Raw genomic sequence first — 17,557 nt, forward strand, 5'->3', positions numbered from 1 at the left:
TTGGTGACTGAATTTGTTCAACGACCCAAGATGCCACCTACTGGTATTAGAGGTAAAATCCCATTATGACTGATCATGAGTAATGCTTGTTTACTAAAAAAAGCCCATTTATTACCTGGCAATTTTTAATAGCAGAAAATTAAAAGGTACTGTTAGGCAAAGAAAAAAAAAACCTAGGGGCAATAAAGGGAGATCTGTGATAGAGATTTTATTTGCCTCATAAAAATCGTGCTGGACACTAAGGTGGGGAAGCAGTCTGCTCATCAAAGACATCCAAGTGAACAGCAACAGGGCAGCGGCCGGCGGACGGGGCCACTGGGAGACGGGCTGACCCGTCTCTCGAGAAAGTTCACGACGTAAGCGAGACGGTGGGAGTGTCTGACGTTGCTCAGGGAACAGGGGCAGCAGCTCCTGGGACGGCCTGTCTCCACTCACACACACCCCACCGCAGCCTGAGACCCGTGGTTTTTAGGACTGGTCATTCTTGAAAAGACAGGCCGCTACTCTTACCGAAGTCAGTGTGGCTGCTCATCCATCCGATGGCTTTGAGGGACACCAGCGCCAACAGCCCGGAGCCCACGAACGAGCCGACGCCAGAGAAGAAGAAGAACAAGCCCATTATGGCGCTCTGCATGGACTTGGGGGCGGCGGAATAGGCAAACTCCAGACCTACGGAGAGGAAGGGGACGTGGTCTTTGTGGGGAGCCCTCCGACGGGCGCACGATGCTCCCGCCCAAACACGGAAGACGCGGCACCGGTCCAGCTGCGGCGGCTCCCTTCCTGTTCTCAAGTCAGGACTTACACAAGCTCGAGACACCAACGGCTCTGAGCTAGCTGCCTACTCTCCCGTTCACCGTGACGACTCCTACAACATCTCAGTGAGGCACAAAGTCAACTCCCGGCTCTCACACCTAAAGGGAACATCTGATTTGTCAGCTCTTAGAATTTCTTGTTCGTTAGAGAAAAAGGGATTAAAGAAGCAAAATTTTCCTATATTCTCAACTAATGGGAGTTTGGAAACAAAGTACAAACACTAGAATGAGGAATTTACTTAAGAATTCTATCGCAAAGGCAATATATTTTACAACAATCTCAACAGGCACATCTATAAATTCACATTTGTGTAATAACTAGACGTGGAGATTTGCAGTGTTCTAAGTGGAGGACCATCTTTTTGATGTATTCCCTTCACAAACTCATTAGCCAATTCCGCCTGAATTGAGAGATGAGAGGAGAGGTGAAAATCATCGCCCGCTAGCACCCACCCGCTCCACAGGCTCGGTCCTCACTAATTTTCTCCTTCTCTCGCCCCCAGCAGCCAGAAACAGGTCTGCACAGAATACGCTTGTCTGAAACACCACAGACTCCCGCTAACAGGGAAGGAGAGGCCTGTGGGAACACGTCTTTGCGTCCTTACACAACTGAACTGAAACACTGAGAGCCGGGCTGCGAGTCGCATCCTCGGGCTCGGCTGACAGCGTAGCTGCAGGGTCTGCTGGGAAGCAACGGACCCAGAGGACGCCGCCCAGGGGTTCTTCCTCCCTTCCTCGCTCCTGTGGCGCCTCTGCGGCAGCAGGCGGATTTCACAGGAACGTTTGGGGAATCCTGCTTTTATACCAAGAAAGGAGAACCTCAGACGTGGTCTTGTTGCTCACTTCCCACTCCATATTCTGAACCACAAGTATCCACAAAAACACAAAAACGCACTGTGCTGTTTTTGTCTCAACATATTCTAACGAGAAAACAGCACGGCTTTTATCATCCCACGACCAGCCTGGACCCAGACAACTGTGACTTAACAGTACCTGCTATGCTTGCGAAGATCTCGCTGACACCAATCAGCACGTACTGTGGGAGCTGCCACCAGATCGGCAAATCGGCAGCAAAATAAACGACTTTTCCAATGGTTTGATTAATAGTCTTCTCTTTAACAAGGTCCAGCCTCTTGCTTTCCAAAATTCCTAGAATTCATAAGTAAGTTAGTAGAGCACTTATTCATTAACTTTTGCAATTAAACTACAAAACCAGAAGTTTGCTACAAGGCGCTTTTTGATTATTCTGAGACATACACGGAAAGATAACATCCAACAACACAGCCTCCCCCAGAACCCTCAATCTGAGGAATCGCCCAGCTTTCAGCTTCCTCAGCAGGTTGCTGAAAAATAGAGTTCTGATCACACGTATTTCATTTGCACATTTCACACTGCTTTATAAAATGGATGTTCAACATGTTTAATTTAACCCTCAAATATCTGGATTGCTCACAACCTATATTCCGTTTTATTTCTTTTAAAAGGAGGAGTAGAGGGGTCAGCCCCATGGCTGAGTGGTTGAGTTCACGTGCTCTGCTTTGGCGGCCTGGGGTTTTGCCAGTTCGGATCCTGGGCGCAGACATGGCACCGCTCATCAGGCCATGCAGAGGCGGCATCCCACACAGCAGAACCAGAGGGACCCACAACCAGAATCTGCAACTATGTACTGGGGGGTTTGGGGAGAAGCAGCAGCAAAAAAAAAAGAGAAAAGAAAGAAGATTGGCAACAGTTGTTAGCTCAGGTGCCAATCATAAAAAAAAAAAAAAAAGGAGCAGTAGAGGAAAGCTAATAGTCAGTCCTGCAATAAAAAACTTGATAATGCTATTTTACGTATCAGAGGGTAATACATTTCGAGATGTTTCTCCCATTGTGGTGACAGATTTAAGCTGCCCCACCAATCCACCGTCACTACTGTTACAACCATGGCTGCTGCTGACGATGCTGGGGTCCTGGCACAGGTGGGCTTCACCTTAACAACAAAGCACCGAGCTTCCCAAATCAACTTCTGCCCTCAGCAGCACCAAGATCTCACCAAGTCATCTGTCATCTGTCAAGTGCACAGGAGGACATCGCAAGACAAGCAAGAGCACAAACAGCAACTCTTTATAAAACAAGAAAATACATCAAAATAAAGTTTAAAAACGATAATTTGTAGGACCAAGTTCTTAGGTTGAAGATGTCACCAAGTTTTGTTTCTAAAGAATTCTACCTGCAAATGAAACAACGGGCCCTGATATTTAATGGACATATAAAGACACACGTGCTTAGAACCCTGAGCGTGAGGAGGGCGGAGGGCCAGGATCTGCTGGACAGAGAGGAGAGAAGAGAAACTCCGGAACCTGCACCCAAACCTCATCTCAAGTGAAGCGTCCAAACCGAGAGGAACCATTCCAGAGGACCGAGGTGGAGAGGCCTCCAACAAAAGCCTGGCCCTCCTCCCTGGAGCTGAGCTCAGGGACCCCAGCCCTCACCCTTCCTCCGACTGAGAAACACAGATGAGCAGAGCAGGCTGCTCAGAGCTCTGGCTGCTCTGGAGCGGGCCTCTGAGGCATGGCAGGGCCCGGCGGCCACCTCAGTCAGACGCTGGTGGCGGCAAGGTCTTGTGCACAAGTGACAGCTCTCCCCCTGGCGGGCCACTGGCAGCACTGGCAGGGCAACAGCTCCCACCTGGCTGGAGGCCTTGAGACGCACAGGAGAAAGTGCAGGGGGCTTCCTCTGGGTCGCCGAGGTCCAGTCGGCTCCCGCCCGTTCTGCTCCGGCTGTCAGGCTGCTGCACCAGCCACGAGCCCTCCAGCCAGAAGGGTTTGGGTGCAACTCAAGTGCACAGTTAGGTCTAAAGGGAGGGACCCACTCACCTGTTTTGCGGAATAAATCCTGGCACTGGATAAGACTTTAGTCATTCACAGGAAAGGCAAACAATCCTGTGTGTGTGGTGGGGACAGTACATAGACTAAGTAACATGAAGAGAAGAGATCACATCGACTCCTGGCAAAGTTCTGGCAGAGGAGGGAAGTAAACTGTTGGCCAGGATCTGCTCCGTGCTCTTTATTCGTCAAGAAAACACGGACTTTGTGAAGACTGAGGGGGAAAGGTACCAGACACTGAGGGGTGCTAAGGGGGACACACATAACAAGACCAACCTAAGAGAACATGAAGAAATAAAGAAAAGCTGCCCGCTGGCAGGACTGTTAGGAGGAGGCGAGGCGTGGCGGACGCTGCAGCACAGCACGGGCCGGGGCGCGGCCCGAGAAGCGGACAGAAGCAGCTGCGGGAGGGGAAGGCGGTCCTGCACCAACACGGAGGCTCCGGAGGAGACGGGACAGGCTGAAGGAGGCCGTTGTGACCCATCAGTAACAGGATAGCATCATTATGAGCGAACATGAAAGAGGAGGCTGGAATAACCGACGGGCAGTCCCTGCCGTGAACGGGCCAACATCCTCAATGAAAGGCATAACCCACAGCAGGTCAAATAAACAAACCGAACGCCGTGGACGAGACGAGGCACGGAAGCTGACGCAACGTGAGGTCGTGAGGAAGAGGGAGGGCGGCCAAGATGCACGGGGCAGAGCACAGAGAAGGAGGGGGGACACCCGGGACACCAGGGCAAGAGAGAGCCAGCAGAACCCTGAAATAACCCACGGGCCATTCAGTGAGTGCTTCTGGTATTAACACGCATCCCTGCTCCCTTACAGGCACCATCTCATTATTATTCACAACCAGAGAGAGAAATAACACCTGGGTCCCGCAGAGAAGAGGACGCTGAGTCTTGGAGACTCGACTAGCAGCAAGCCTGGGCTTCAAACCCGGGTCTGAAGGATGCCACATGTGCCGCCTCCCTTCCAAAGGGCTCTTCTATGGACGACGCATACAATCCCCAGAGAAAACATGAGCCATAAATGTTGACATTATGTAAAACACCATCATCTGCTGGGGACACAGCGAGGACCTGACTGAAACACACTTCTTGGTCCTTGTGAGAACAAGGAGATGAAAACAAGACTTTGGTGCGAGGGTCGCAAACTGGAGACCCAAAGACGAACCTAGCCCTGAACTTCATGGACACAAGAGCTCAGCTCAGTTTGCTTCACTGAATGAAGTGAACAGACACGAGATCTGTGCCTCACGGGGCTGCACTCCAACAGACCCCAGTGTTCAGAGGGTTTGCACGGGCCCTGCCTCCCATTCATCAGACTGAGCCCAGACCACAGCCCTCCTGGACAGTGCGCTCACCCCCGCAACCCTCAGAGCCCTGGAGGCACGAGGAGCTCTGCCAACAAGGATCTGATCAACAGAGCCTGCAGTGTTACAGCAGACGAGGACCACCCCATCCAGCACCAGGCAACATTCTGACAAAGTGCTACTGGACCCAAAAGGAAGCCCTGAGCTCCCAACACAGGAATTATAAAGCTGTGCTCTCTCCCAACTCCATGATGAAACCAGGCGTCACTACCAAATGGACCAACACAAACATCAACACTACGAAATGAAAACATTCTCTGAAATACTCTTGGATCAAAAAGGAAATAAAAACTACAGTTTCAATATTCTTCGGACCCAACAAAGCAAACACCCAGCACATGACTCTGTGAGAAAGCAGCAGGAAACAGGCAAAGTCATACCCTTACCTGTTTTCACGGCTAAAGAGAAGAACAAGGAAAAGTAAGTGAAGAATTTAACTCCAGAAATGAGAGTCACAAAACAAACCCAAGGGAATAGAAAGACATTAATCTCTTCATTCTTCGCTCAGAAAACACAGAAACAGTTAAACTGATAAATTCGGGAGATACTCCTATGGAACAATCAAAAAGGGCACAGTTTTGGAGATTCTGATCAAGAGCACACACATACACGAAACTAGAAAACGAGGAAGGAAACACGCACAGATTTATTTAAGACTATTTTTATCTCCGCTGTAATAATTTTTCTAAAACGCAATAAACAATTTACTCAGGACATTAAAAAATGGAGGGCTTAAGTAATTCAAGAGAAACCAAAATGGCCTGATGTCATGTTCCAGGCAGCAGACAGATGATCCTCACCCTGTGACAACACTCTCCCGCCTACAGAAGTACGGAGCTGACCGACTCCTCTCATGAAGTTAAGTAACCCTGACACCAAACCAGGGACTGACATCAGTTAGGAACAGAGACGCACAGCAGCAGATTCCAGCCAAACCAGCCAAGTCAGCCCTTTAACAGTTTATGTTAGAAATGCGAGGACAGTGAAGTATCAGGAGTTAATATAAATAAAAACATGGCGGGCATGTGATCCTCTTGGAAACCAACATAAGATATTCGAGAAAAACTCAACATTCACTTCTGCCAAAAATACTCAGTAAACTTGAAACAAAAGTGAGATATTTAACATCATCACGAACAGATATTTCAAACTAAGGTCAATGGTAAACGTCGAACGTCACAGGGAGCTGCTGGGGGCACCCGTTTTAAAGGCGGGGGCGACGGAGGTTACCACCACCGTCACCCACAGCTTAGAGAAAGTCTAGCCAACACTGTCCAACAAAGAGAAAAAGAGGTAGAATTGTCACAAAGGAGGAAAAGAAACTATGTTATCTGAAGATGAGATGAGCTACCTTTTGAAAATAATTCACTGAACCTCAACTTGTTGAAAATCCCATGTATGAGAAACCAAAATACACAAAGCAGTTAGGAATAAACCCTACATAAAATGTATAGGATCTAAAAGAAAACTCTGCAACATATCACAGATAAATTAAAGGGAAAATGAAAAAAAGAGAGAAAAATTCCTGAGATGAGATAAAGTTCTGAATAGTAACAATTGATTACATATCAATAATAAGAAAAACCCACTAGAAAATGGGGCATAACACATGACCTGCACACAGAATGTACTGACTGATAAATCTGGGGAAAAAAATCTTAAACATCACTAATAATATACGTTAAAGCAAAGACAAAGCAGGCTGTAACCCTTCAGATAGGAGAAGATGAACGCAGAGGAAGGAAGATGCTGTCAGATCAGCCTTTGTGCACATCGCACTCTCTGCTCTGCTCTCCCACGCCGAGTGCTCCAGCCAAGGAGGCAATGAGCACGTGCACAACAAACGGATGTGCAAGGTGCACAGAGCACTGTCTGCAGTAAGGACAGACCGGAACTAACCATCATATTTAACAGGAGAATTATAACTACTGACATGGAAAAATGGTATGTACCTAGTACACAAAAATAGTAGGTTATAAACTGTGTGAAGAGTTTATTTCACTGGTCTCAAAAAAAAACTCATTTAGCCGTAACAGAAAACATTCCAGGACTTAAACACAGTTGTAGTGGTCATTGTGGGACGGTGGGATGACGGATGCACTTAGGTCTCCCCGACTTTTATCTCCATATTTCTAATGACCATGGATTGACTGTGTAATAATCATTTTTAGAAAGTGCTGTAGACCAGTGGTCCTTAGCTCTTTTCTAAGGAAAGCTATGACCCAGAAAGGTCCTCAGACGATTCTGCCTCCGTTTCAGATGCTCTCCAGGCCCTGGAGCCCATGCGTGGACTCCTGCCTGGAAACCGCTGTGAGAGCAGAGCACCCACGACGCCCAAGTGTGAGGAGCAGACCGCTAAGGAGGATGCTCCGTACCATCAGCCCAGGACGATAGGTGGGAGTTACTGTCTTTCTGGAGAATAATTCTGTCAAATTCATCAAAAGCCTTAAAAGGATGTAATGATTACACATCCAGGGATTTGAGAAGTAAAGAAATTTCACTGCAGTGATTACTATAATAGTGAAAAACTAAAACTAAATACTCAGCAACAAAGGATTCAGATGAATGTCTGACGTGGAATGATATTTGTGATACATGAGGTTTTTTTAAAATGCAGGTGACAAAGGAAGTATAAATACATACTTATCACACATTGCATATAGATTTTCCTGCGCATCTGCGGAACTGCAATAGCGGATTACTCAAGTGATGGAATGAGGAGTGCTTAACTGTACATGTGCGTGCGCAGGCTCATCTGTATTTGGGTTTTTTACCTCCTTATACTTAAGATGCACAGCTTTTATTATACTTTTATGGTTTTCTTACACTTTTTCTTAACCAGGCTTAAATCAGCTTACATAATAGGATTTCATTTTTGCAAAAACACAGAAGGTGTACATCTGTGCGCGTACAGAACACAAACAAGACTGGACAGATGCCACCCCAGGAGTGAGCAGCTCTGGGGGCATTAGTTGACTTTTATTTTCTTCTTTATGTTTCTAAGGTTTCTTTTTCTCCGGTGTCTATTACGCTACTGATTTAACACACACAATTTTTTAAGGGGAGAAAGAAATCTGACAAATTAACATACTTCTTTTTTTCTTAAGCAGACGTGGAGAAACCCTTGCCCCCGCCTGATTCTCATCTGAGACAGTCTGAAGGAGTTATTACGGCAGGCATGGCACTAAATGGAGGATGCTGACTTATCAGGGATGAACGCAGTCAGCCAAACGGCAAACTTACTATTAATGAATGCAGTAAGTTCAAGGCAAAAGTTTCTTTTCTATTAAAATTTTGGTTTCCTATAATGGTCTCAGGTCTCTACTTAAAGCTTATTAATGTTCCAATCAAATAATCATCACTAGAGCTGGAAGTGAAACTACATGAAACCTGGGTCACTGTTTAGATTAAATTTAATAAACTGTGCTTAGGTCAAGTTACGAGATATTTAAACTCTTTCAACCAGTGACAGCTAAGCTCCTTGTCAATATCTGGCCACTGAGCAAAGCAAGCCTTTTTAAGGAGGCAGGCAGAGCAGGCAGTCTCCCTTTCTGGGGAACAGTGAGATGCTGAACCTCAGACTGTACAGGCTCACTGCTCAAGGCACCCGGGCCCCCAGGCGCCAGCAGCCACTCAAAGGCAGCCTGACTGCTCAGCACTGGAGCAGCCACCGCGCATGTTGGAGGCACTTTTAAAAGCTGGAACTGCCGTGCCTGACTGGGTATCCTCAACAGCCACTTGTCTGCCAGCTGCTCCTGCACAAACACCTACAGAACCACCGGAATGCCCCCGTGCTTCTCAGGGCAGCCCACATGAGCCACCGGCCATTAAGGAAATTGCAAGGAAGATGGTATTCAAGGAGCCGAAACCCAGGATTCTACTAGGAAGTGCTGGGAGACCAAGGACATCTCCTTTCCCACAGGGAGAGATCAAGGACTCTCTTCCGTGGCATGTGACAGCATGGTCACGGCGCACAGAGGGCTGGCTCCCCAATCCTGGAAACGAGACGAGTTGCTGAGGCCAAAGCTAAGCCCATGGCAGGTGCTCAGAGGAGGCAAGACAGACAGACACATCCCCAGTGCCACGACAGTTCCTGCAGGCAGCCCTGCTGCCTGCTGACTCCACTTAACGAAACCTGCAATTAGATCCTGTGGTAACTGAGTTCTTACTTGCCCTGCTTACTCCCTCACGTGCCACAGGACTGGAAGAGAAACGGAGTTACAGGGAAAGCACACCATGAGAACTTCATTCAGACACAGCCTCACTTTATCTATCTGATCAAGAGAAAACGTCATTGGGGCCAGCCCCATGGCTGAGTGGTTAAGTTCACGCGCTCCGCTTTGGAGGCCCAGGGTTTCGCCGGTTGGAATCCTGGGTGCGGACGTGGCACCGCTCATCAAGCCACGCTGAGGCGGCGTCCCACATGCCACAGCTGGAAGAACCTATAACTAAAAATATACAACTATGTACCAGGGGGCTTTGGTAGGAAAAGGAAAAATAAAATCTTAAAAAAAAAAAAACACAACCTTTAAAAAAAAAAAAGACAAAACGTCACAGTCCATGAGCTGTCCAGTCCCTGGAATATGGATGCTTACTCCTAGGGACTCACTTCTTCAGCTCTATCAAGTGCTGCATCAATATGTTCGCTCGGCAACAGCAGATGAAGGCTGCTATGGAGTGTTGCTGGAGACTACTGCACTCCGTCTCAGCAGCGCTTAACGTCAAATTCCTCCTAACACGAGACGATACACAGTTGACTCAGGAATAGCAGCTTTTCTTGTTAGCTAACTAAGCTATTTCACAGTTCAACAATTTTCAAATATTAAGGAAGGAAGAACCCGAAAGGAGGGTGAGAGTCAGTGACACCTCAGCTTTATCACAAGCTATTTCAACTTATATTTCAGAATATAAGAACTATGAAAAGGGCACGGAGCCCCCAAAAGGCTAATTCCCCTCGCTCGTGTTGGAATACTCAGGCATTAGTTCTTAACCACATTCTTTTTTCTAGGAGATGGGGGCTGGTCATGAACCTATTTCACAAAACCTTTCTCCCCAGGAAAATGCACGTGAAATTTTACATAAATGTGCAAAGAGTTCAGGGGCAGACTGGACCCTATTAAGCTCAGGTGAATGCACATCTTTAATCATGTAACACCTCAACTTATAGAAACCCATCCATCAGCACTCAACAGCTGTCTACGGTCTGGATCCACAGGGAGAGGACGCACCCCTTGATTCAATGCACAAATCCCTTCCAAGGCACTTCACTGGTTTTAGTTCTAGAAGAAAAACAACAACCCTTAGGAAGAAAACCTTAAACTTCATGTAACGAAAAACTAGAAAATGAACAGCACTCAGGTTTAAAACAGTCCACATACGTTCTCTTCTCAAGTCCACGCGCTTCCTGAGTAAGGGGGAGCACCATCAGGGGCGACCACTAGACTCTGAGCCACTCACCACCCCGACGTCAGCAGAAATGAGGCCGAAACGGCATCTTACCGGCAGCGAAGGCAGAACACATCACAAAGAACATCCCAACAGCGATCCTTTTTAAGGATGATGGGAGCAAGCCATTTCTTCTCAAAATGGGATCAACCAGCTTATCCTTTAAGGGAATTAACAGGAGGATGAGCACCGCATCGAACATGGTCAGCCAGGCTGCCGGAAACTAGAATTGGAAAATCACAGGCCACGTGTTTATTTTCCTGCAATGTGAGTAGTTACTTATTATATAACTAATGTCCAAATGGGAAAACCTTATTTCAAGAACAGTTCATTTCTACAAAGTATAACCTCCTAGGGAAAAAGTCTCAGCTTCAAGACACTGGAACTGAGGAAACACTTTCATTTCTAAATGGATTTGCATTTGTTTTTCTGCGATTTAAGGCGGGGGAAGAATCAGGTGAAAATATTAACTAATGTTTAATTGACACGGACCTAGTAAATAACAAAGCCAATGGAAAAAATCTCCAAGATAAGTAAAAACTCCATTTCAATAAGAATGCTTTAAGTTCAAGCTAACATTTATAAAGTATCTACGACTGGCAGAAGGAATCTATTTGTCACATAAGCCCCAAGTGACAATTTCCAGATCATGTCAGTTGTTCTCACCGTATGAGGAGTGGTTGTAATATTGGACATTTCCGGAATCTTCAAATGAAGACTCTGTAAAACATACGTTGTCTGCATCTGGGTGTAAAAAGCAGAGTCGTTACACGTGAACAGCTCTGCCCCTCAGCCACGTCCCGCGTGCCGCCCGCCCCCGCCCACCCTGTGCTGAGACACCAAGGGCTCAGGTGTGAAAGAGACAAGTCCATTACGTGGTCATCACAAAAGGCGTCTGGAGACCAACTTTGAAAAAAAAGTAACAGTTATCCAAACAAGAAATCAAAATAAAAGGAGGGCTTGGAAAAGCAGAAGCATATCTGTTCTCAGCTTCTTTTTTGAAAAGGTTTTCAAAATATTTAAATCAGCAAAAATGAGTCCTTAACTAGAAACAAGATTGCAAGATCCTAGACTCATGGAAATCATGAAACCCTTGTACTCTAGCGATGGCCCTAACCAGTGCCGGGGGACATTCCATGGGAGAGAAAGGAAAGTAAACCTGGTTGTCACCACTCACTTGAAAATACACTGTCCAGTAAGGAATCAAAGCCAAGAAAACAGGGATAATCTTGACAAGAGCTCTCACGTCTTCCACTTTATCTTCTGTAAATGGCCCTCCACGAGACATCTTACATGAATCAAACAGACTTTGTTTAGAAGATTGCTGAAAGACTCCAATGCCTTCACTTTGGGAAATAAAATGAAGGAATTAGTTTTCTTCCACCCCCAGAAATCAATTATCTGGTAACATATTAAGTTTGGAGGTAGGAAACCAGCTTGCTGTCTTGAATTTGCTCTAACTTCTTTCTATTAGTTACTAATTGTACACACCAAACATAGCTACTAAGATTATTCCTACACATTGCAAAATCTACTGAAACACTGACAAAAGGACTGTCTAGTCAAGGTGCAATCGGGGCCCCTGTCATTGTCACGAGGCTGAGAGGTGCAGTCTGATCACAGTCTGAATTGGGCTGACCTCACCCCTGGCTGTGGTCACACTGGTCAACAACCCCCTGTGTTGAGCAAAGCCTGCAGTTTCATCTGGAGCTGACCTCGACATCGTCAGCTACATCACTGCACTAGTATTTGAGAAAAAATTGTGCTGCATTGTCTGGATTTTTAACTAGGTAATTTACCAAATGTCAAGACTTGACAACTAATACCAACACTGTTAATAAAATGGTAACGGTTTATGTAAACTGCAGGACGGGCTCTGTTCTGGTGGGGAAAGCTGAGAGGGGAGGGACAATGCTCGTGATGACGATAACAACCAGGTTACCTGGTCGCAGGTGACATCAGGTGCTCAGTGTGCACCATGCTCCTGCCTAAGTGCTCACTCGTCAACCCTGACCACAACCCTAGGAGGCACCAGGATATTCCTGCCAGCCCCACTGCACAGAGAGGGAGGCCAGGGCACAGAGAGGTAAGGAACATGCCCAAGGCAACAAAGCCAGAGAGCTGGGGCCGGACTCGAACCCAGGCAGTCCTGGCTGCAGACTGAGGCCCTGCCCAAGGCAGGACACCACCTGCGCTCTGCTCCCGACTCAAAGGCATCGCCCTCTCTCAGGTCTGTTGGTCATGGTCAAGAAGGCAGGCCTCTGGGTCCTGGCTCTTGTATCGGCAGCTTCGCTCACTTGCTTACTCAGGGCCTGTTTCATTATTTGTAAAATGAACAGGTCTCAGCACATAGCTCCAAGATCTTTCCTAGCTCAAAACATTCTGACAGAGAAACATGTTCTAAGGTTCTTAGGGGTAAAATAGAAAGAAAAAAAATTGTTTTAATCGCACACTATTCTCGAAAGCCAGAAATATCAGCAGATAATTACCACTAAGATTGCTTCCAATTCTGGGACTCAGATATAAATGGCAATTGTCTGCTTTCTAGTTTATAAACTCCTATCCCACTTAACTGAGTTGTCACTATTTTACATCGTTTTTGTCTTATAATATTGACATTTTTAATTTGAACTTTCAGAGCAGGGGAAAAACTGAAAACTGTAACAACATTTTAGCCAAATTTTGGAGATAAACTACATTCAATTCAGCAAATGTTGACTGAGCACTGAATATACGCCCAGTTCCATTCTAACTGGGTGCTGGGGACACAAAAATAAACGTAAAAAGATATGTTTCCTGTCCTTATGTAGCTTAGTCTACTGGGGAAAAAAATCAGAAAAAACACACTCAGAGTGGACCTCGAAGTTCCAAAGATATTATTCATACGTTCATTTGAAAACATTTATAGCTTCTCCAATTATTATTATTATTTTGGCCAAAAATTAAAAGTCCTTGTGTACCTAACATAGACACTATCAGTGGTTTACTATATCATACTACATGTGTTTTTCTAAAAACATTTAAATGTCAAATAACAAATCCATTTTGACACATAGAATCATTCATACAGGTTACTGGTTATATTACTTTTATTTTGTATCTTTAAAATATTTTAAAACTGCTTAGTCAATATGCACGTAAAACTTGACCTAATCCACATAAATGGTTAGTATATTATTTTGTAACATACAAGGGTCTAACATGGAGCCACGGCCACAGTGACACAGAACACAGACAGAACCCAGAAAGCCGCAGCGCCCCACCTTCAGGAGGCCTGTGCTCCCCAGGACTGTCTGCAGGGGCTGGATGCACAGCTATGTGCATTCTCCCGGGAGGAGGGCCACTGGTTCTCAGATTCTCAGCTCAGAGGTCTATGTCTCAAAAAAGGGTTAAAACTATTTCCACTCTGGTCTGATGAACTGAACAGATATTCATGGATTCCTCATTTAAAATCAACATTAGGGGCTGGCCCGGTGGCAGAGCAGTTAAGTTTGCATGTTCTGCTTCTTGGTGGCCGGGGGCTCGCCGGTTCGGATCCTGGGTGTGGACTTGGCACTGCCTGGCAAAAGCCATGCTGTGGCAGGCGTCCCGTGTATAAAGTAGAGGAAGATGGGCATGGATGTTAGCTCAGGGCCAGTCTTCCTCAGCAAAAAGAGGAGGATTGGCATTAGTTAGTGCAGGGCTAATCTTCCTCAAAAAAAAAAAAAATTAATTAAAAAAAAAATCAGCACTAAATCATCTTCAAAACAGACATCAACCTAGACCAAAAAGAAACAGGCAGTCGCCAGACGAAATGAATGCCAGAAATAAGGAAAATGCTGGATAATGCTGGGCTTCCTTGGGCTTCTGGAGCCGACCTTCTGTGAAAGCATCCTCATTAAGAAGTTACCATCGACCAGGTGTTAACCCTGGGCCAGGCGTCCTGCTAAGAACATCGCACACAGCTCACTGAGGCCTCACGATGATCCTATGGGGCGAGTCCCTCTCCACTGTCCAAAAGGAAACACACGTTTGGCAAGGTCACTAACCTGCCCAAAGTCACAAAGCCTGGACCTTGTGCATAAGGAGAGCACAGTTTGAGAATTCTCTAGACCACTGACTTTTCTCCAAGCTAGTCGTTTTTTCCTTAATTGTGCCAAAGACGACCTCCAAAAACAAACCTAAAGGGAAATCAGAGTCCTCAGTAAATGGAAGCCCAAACCGTCCTCACCTTGCCCTTTGTGCATTAAAACCCCCAAATGTCCACAATGCAACGGCACTTCTTGCAGAAATGTCTACCGGGTACCACCCACACAGACATGCTGAAACTTTAAGGGCTGTTCCTTCAAAAGGATGTATTTTGCTAATGGGTATTCTGTCCACAGAATAAACCTCCAGAATGTGAAACCCTGCTTTTCCTAACTAGAATAAGGCCCGGGAAAGCACTCGCGCCTGCTGCTGAGGCTGTGCTGATCTAATTTTTAAGAAGCCTTTAGTGTGGTCTCACCACATGGAGTTTGGAATTCTGAGGCTGAATGCCACACTGACCCATCAGAATGTCCAGGTCAACCAGGACAGTTAGGAGATCTGCGGGAACCCCACGCAGGGACAGCTGAGAAACCAGACATTTAACCCGGAGGAAAGGAGCAGGGCCATGAGTACTGTTTTGGTACAGCTGTAAATCTACAAGGAAGGAACATTAGACATTCATCACGATTCCAAGGACATAAATAAGACACGTGCAGAGAAGTCACGAGGAGGCCCATGTAGGGGCTGGCCTGCAGAAGAACATTCCAGCAACTGGTGCCATCCAACAACGAGCGTGCTGGACTGAGAGGCAGGCAGCTCCGCATGGCCGAGTAGCCAACCTCCGGCTCAGGGACTAACTGTCCATCGATAATGCGGACCCCGATAAAAATATTCCCTGAGCAGGGTGACTACTAAGGATCCCAAGGGCTTTTCTGGGGTGATGAACATATTCTGTACCCTGACTTCACGGTGCTTAATCCCAGAACTGCACAGCTAAAAGAGATGCATTTTACTACATGTAAATCATACTTCAATAAAGAACAAAAAGCCTCCGAGGTCCCTTCTTGGGCTAAGTTCTGGACTTTTCTTTACTAACCTGCACCTGGGGTAACCAACTGTGTGTCACGGTCTGCCCAGGACTGTGGGACTCCCCGAGGAGGTGGGGGTTTCAGCTTGAAAACCACAGTTCGTGGGACTGACAGTGCTAAAACAGGGCAAGTCCTGCACCAATTTGGATGATGGAGTTACCCTACCTGCATCTCAAAATTCTGCTACTACACCCTCTGTCAAAGAGCAGCTGAAGTGACCACTGCATACCAGGGCCCCTGCTGACCCCTCCAGCGCTGACCCAGAAGTGAGAAGCAGCAGCTTACTGTAGAAGAGCACGGAGAGGTACTTACAAAGTAAGCAACTGCTTGGTTTTTCATTCAAATAAATTCCACAGCTTTTTAAAATAACAAGGAAATGTATAGAGTATGATAGTGTCTCCTCTGTGCCCTCTGCAGACTTCTCTTCATCATCTTTCTACAACCAAGGGGCTGGGGCTTCCACCCGTGCCAGCGGTGCGAGGAAGGTCAAGTGCAGGTTAAAGGTGAGAAGCACCAGCTGCGATTCAGGCCACTGGTCTGTCCTTGTGACGGAGACGACAACCTCCACCCGCCTCCCTGAGCCAACGTGAGGTTAAAGGGTGAGACACGTAAACCACTCAGCCCAGAGCGCTGCACATAATAAGCCACACGACAGACACGGGCTAGAACTTCATTTATAGCGACGAGCAAGTCCTATCAAATGGAGCCTGTGATAAGAATTCAGCACTCACCCACTATGGCCGCATTCTCCAACTCGCTTCCGGGGGCGGCACGAATAGGCCAGTATCTTGAACACATCAGTAAAGGCGCTGCCATCGGGGGGCTTGGTGATGAAAAAGCCCTGGGCACAGAGGAAGACCACAAAAGAGATGCCGATGCAGACAGTGGGGATGAGGTAGCCGCTCACAAAGCCCACGTTCTGCTGAATGTAGGCAATGCCTCCGAGCGAGACGATCGCTCCCAGATTGATGCTCCAGTAAAACCAATTAAAAAACCTCCTTGTGGCTTCTGGACCTCGATCTTTGACCTAAAATAAGAGGGAGGGAAAGACTTAGAAACGTGTGGTCATCTTCAAGGATGAAAAATTTATGCCATGTTTTCATATATATGATACATTTTTTTATACAATTACTATTATCATCACAGTCTTTAAGAAATGCAGCACAATCAAAATGCAGTTTACAGATACATTCAAGGGTCCCCTGATGAAAAAACTGTCCTACACTTTTAATTATTACAGATTCCAGGTAGTGTTTCTCTTAATTATGCTTAAATCCAACACATCTGAGAGAGTTTCTCAAGGACCATCTGTGAGCCACCTGCTTTGGAAACACCTGGAATGCTCCCTAAAAATAAAGATTCACAGGACCCACATTCCAGACCTACCTACTTATCATCTCTGGAGCTGGAGCCCAGGAATATGCATTTTAAACAACTTCCCAAGGGATTTCTATTCACAGCTACATAGTTCCACGCCTTGATAAATCTGAAGCAAAGAGGAATCTACAGACAGAAGCTAAAACCACAAGCTATTTTTAGATTAGGAAGGCTATCGATGCAATCAGGAGAAATTCTGATAAGGATAGAGGTTCCTGGAAGGCTCGAAACTCACTACTTTCCCGAACTTAGACAAACACAAGCAATTTCTAGGTGTACATTCTGCACAAAACCACTTAAATGGAGTCCATCGTGTCGGCGACAGTGACGTGGAGCCGGGCGCCCCATCACTCCCATTCCCACCTGGATCTGCACATCACATGGACACTGCGAGTGGGCGCTATACTAGCCAGAGCCATTTCTGGCCAGTTTCATTTCATAAATTTTTAAACAAACTTACTCTAAAGGCTGATGCTGGGTCGCATACAAAGACTGCCTAGTCTTGCTGTCTTAGGAACTTCTGCTGTCTTGTCCTTAAGTTACAGATTATGAGAAGGCTGAACAATTTCCGTGCCAGTGACAGATCTG

General features: G+C 46.4%; 1 protein-coding gene across 2 annotated transcripts in view; it reads right to left on the reverse strand.

The window, feature by feature from the left end:
• SLC15A4 (solute carrier family 15 member 4) overlaps positions 1-17,557 on the reverse strand; it is a 28,297-nt gene that overhangs the window by 5,586 nt on the left and 5,154 nt on the right. The window contains exons 2-7 of one of the 2 annotated variants that reach the window (XM_070627297.1): positions 16,324-16,619; positions 11,674-11,842; positions 11,163-11,240; positions 10,551-10,719; positions 1,806-1,961; positions 511-669 (exon numbers count right to left, since the gene is read on the reverse strand). In XM_070627297.1, coding sequence (XP_070483398.1) covers positions 511-669; positions 1,806-1,961; positions 10,551-10,719; positions 11,163-11,240; positions 11,674-11,842; positions 16,324-16,619 — 1,027 coding nt within the window. The remainder of the gene's footprint in view (positions 1-510; positions 670-1,805; positions 1,962-10,550; positions 10,720-11,162; positions 11,241-11,673; positions 11,843-16,323; positions 16,620-17,557) is intronic. The other variant, XM_070627299.1, reaches the window with a different exon arrangement.

Source organism: Equus przewalskii, chromosome 7, assembly GCF_037783145.1.
Source record: "Equus przewalskii isolate Varuska chromosome 7, EquPr2, whole genome shotgun sequence".
In the NCBI taxonomy this organism is placed as follows: Eukaryota; Metazoa; Chordata; class Mammalia; order Perissodactyla; family Equidae; genus Equus; species Equus przewalskii.